We start from the raw sequence: 3426 nt of genomic DNA on the forward strand, positions 1-3426 counted from the left end.
ATAACCTTAATTACACTAATTAACCTAAATTACACTAATTAACCAATTTAATCTCAAATTAATTAAAAACCTACTAAATTAATGATACTAATTAACTTAGATTACACTAAAACCAATTTTATCTCAAATTAATTAAAAACCTACTAAATTAATTATACTAATTAACTTAGATTACACTAATTCAATAACCTAATTTAATCAACTAAATAACATAATTAAACAATAATTATAAGCAAATTATTATTAATTAATATAACTTAACTAGTTAATACAAATTAACTACTTTAAATATAAATTAACCTAACTACTCTAAAATTAAAATTATTTGTATTGATTAAATTTATTGTAATCAAATAATTAATATAAATCTTAATAGATATATAATTTATTATAGTATAATAATTAATTATTATTCTAATTGATATAATTTATTATAATCTATCATTTAATAAAAAATTATATTTATTCTAATCTAGTAATTAATATATTGTAATTACACTAATAACCTAACCTAGTTTTAAATTAAACTAACCTAAATTAACTAATAATGTAATCTAAAAAACTAAATTAATCTAATTAAATTTACTAAAATATAATTAATTAATCTAATCTAACAATTAACTAACCTAATTATATAATATAACAAAATAATTATAAATTAACGAATTACTAACCTTAGCAAAGAGGAGCAGTGGCGGCAACCGGAGGAGGAGGAGCGGCGTCAGCCAGAGGGGGAGTGGCGGTGGCAGTGGCAGTGGCGGAAGCTGCCAAAAACAGTAAAAAACCGAAAAATATATCGAATTCTTAATAATTTATAAAATTAATTAAACTTATAATGAAATGCTATAATTAAACACCTACCTAATCGCCGGTGGAGAAATGGAGGAATTACAGAGGTGCGGTGTAAGGCAGTTTTAGGAGAAAGAAGGAAAAAAACGGTGGCCGGCGGACAAAGAATGAGAAGAAAAAACGGGTGGCCGACGGTTTTGGAGAATGAATGAAAAAAAAAGAATAAGAGAAGTGAGTCTGCTGTCAAATAGGGTTTCTTTTTTAGCGATGGACGAAATCCATCGCTAAAAAAGGAACTATGTCGCTAAAAGGTAAGTGAAACTCACCTATTGTTTTAGCGACAGATGATTATAATCCGTCGTTAAACAAGAAAATGAAACGATGCGTTATTTTTTTTTATTTTGGCAACAGATTTTAATCATCCGTCGCTAAATTTCACCCAAATGGTTCCCTCCAAAAACCCTCCATTTTGGCGACAGATTATCGCTAAAATGGCGGGACTTCACCCGCCATAAATATTCACAATGTAGCGACGATAAAGCTTATGTCGCTACAAGGCCAAATTTGCGATGGAAATGTAGTCCGTCGCTAATTTTCATCGCAAAATTGCTATTTTCTAGTAGTGATAGCCCTAGGACACTTATTTACATCCACTATAATCATGCCACAACATTAGATAAGGAATACCAACATTATACCAAACAATATAGCAAACAACCTCATAATTGAATTCATGAATCCTAGGTGAAATCCAACAATATCATGCTAAAACAAGCTTAAACATATGAGAACGGACCTAAGCGTGGAAAATCAGTAACAACACAACACAACACCCAAAGTATATAGATTAGAAACTACCACACAAAATTTGGCACTTACCGACGAAGATAAGCGGATAAAACAACTCATGAATCCAAGAACGAGGCAAATCCGTATAGGTATGTTCAAGCCTTCACACAACAATGGAAAACAGTGATTTATAAACCACAAAACGAATAGAACGAAGAACAACTGAAAACACAAGGAATAAGATGTGTGGTGCGAGGAATGAGGTGTCACGGCTCCATTGATGTAATTCGCTGAGGTGAAGGTCATTTTATACCAATGAATGAGTGCCACCTCAGCACCGTGCATAAATTTGAGAAAAAGTGATAGTTCGTACATGAAAATGAGAAAATTTAAACTGTATGATTAAAATGAGAAAACGTGTAAAGTTTGTGAGTTTTTTTGACATTAACACAAATTATAATTGTGGGTGTATAAGAACATTTTGCCTTAGTTTTATTCAGCGCATGTCCTTGCTGACTTATTAAATCACAAATACACTAAATAGAATGTTTCTCTTCTTCTTGAATGTTGATAATAACAATTAACATGCTGAATTCAACGTTGTGTTGCTTCTTAACAAACTGTGGAGGGCATTTTCGTCATTCAATCAATCTAATTCAATATTATAAGTACTTACCAACATTCTAAAATAAAAAATGTTAGCTGCTGCATGTAATATATGTAGCCTGAGGTTTTGAAAACCTCATTGACCACATCTACTTTTCTCTTCCCCTTTCTTGAATCTTCATCTTCTCTTTTCTTGAAAATATTTTCAAAATGGAGTTTAATCATTCCGGCACTGAAAAATCTGATGAAGACCAAATATTATTATGGAGCTCATCACAGGATCAGCAATGGAGTGGCATGAGATCATTCACCTGTTCTTTTTGTAAGAAAGGATTCTCTAACGCACAAGCATTAGGAGGCCACATGAACATCCATAGAAAAGATAGGGCAAAGCTAAGAGAAGCCTTTGATGATGAAAATTTGCTTTCTTTAAATTCTATGAATCCATCTGATGATGAAGATCATGAAAAAAGTCTCATCATCCCGAAAATCTCATCTTCTCTACCCGTCCTAGACGAAGATGATGCCGGTGCTTCCTCTCGAAATAGAGAGGACATAGAGACTGGTAATTGTCCTGATTATGATCATGGAGAAAAGGTTAAAAAGGTTCAGGTGAGCCGTGGATCGACGACCACGATAGCAGTGGACCTCGAGCTCCGGTTAGGACCTGAACCTGTTGAAACTTCTCCATCTTCATTGACGAGAGACTTCTTCTGAGATTTTTCATGAACTTCTCAAGCATGTGGTGGATGGAGACTAGTCTAACGAGGTTTCTTTTTTTCTGTTTTTAATTTCAGTAGTTATGTTGTTTCTATCAGCTTCTACTCGAAATTAATAATAAATCTCTAATTTATGCTCATCATAGAAAATCTGTATTCTTTTGCTCAATATTTCAACTGAAATCAGGTAACATTTCAATAAAATCTGCTATGTAGATTGTTCGTAATAATTCTATGTTAACGTTTTGTCTTTCGTATTAAAATATTCGGATAGTAATATATAGGTTTTTTAATGTCCGATAAACGTTTCATGTGTTATATTTTGGTGACTTAACTTTAATTTTCGTTACAACAAGAGGTTACTCATTTATTTCAAGTGATCTTTGACAATTTAAAATTGTTTGCTAATCCAACTTTGCAAAGTAAGAATACCCAATTAGCACAATTATAGAGAAAAAAAAGCAAAATACGGGGGATCAAACCAATAAAAAGCGACACATATAAAAAATCATATATTGAAAAG

At 31.8% G+C, this 3426-nt stretch overlaps 1 protein-coding gene across 1 annotated transcript; it reads left to right on the forward strand.

The window, feature by feature from the left end:
• The first annotated feature begins 2264 nt into the window (after positions 1–2264).
• Positions 2265–3053, forward strand: LOC126681918 (transcriptional regulator TAC1-like). Its single transcript, XM_050377478.1, has one exon. It carries the CDS (start codon positions 2395–2397, stop codon positions 2899–2901), a length of 507 nt encoding a protein of 168 aa, XP_050233435.1. The 5' UTR covers positions 2265–2394; the 3' UTR covers positions 2902–3053.
• The last annotated feature ends 373 nt before the right edge of the window (positions 3054–3426 follow it).

The sequence above is a fragment of the Mercurialis annua genome, linkage group LG1-X (assembly GCF_937616625.2).
Source record: "Mercurialis annua linkage group LG1-X, ddMerAnnu1.2, whole genome shotgun sequence".
Taxonomy (NCBI): domain Eukaryota; kingdom Viridiplantae; phylum Streptophyta; class Magnoliopsida; order Malpighiales; family Euphorbiaceae; genus Mercurialis; species Mercurialis annua.

What these genes read in the sequence shown, in the direction of transcription:
- LOC126681918 (XM_050377478.1), top strand. Translation starts at nt 2,395, where the DNA reads ATGGAGTTTAATCATTCCGGCACTGAAAAATCTGATGAAGACCAAATA.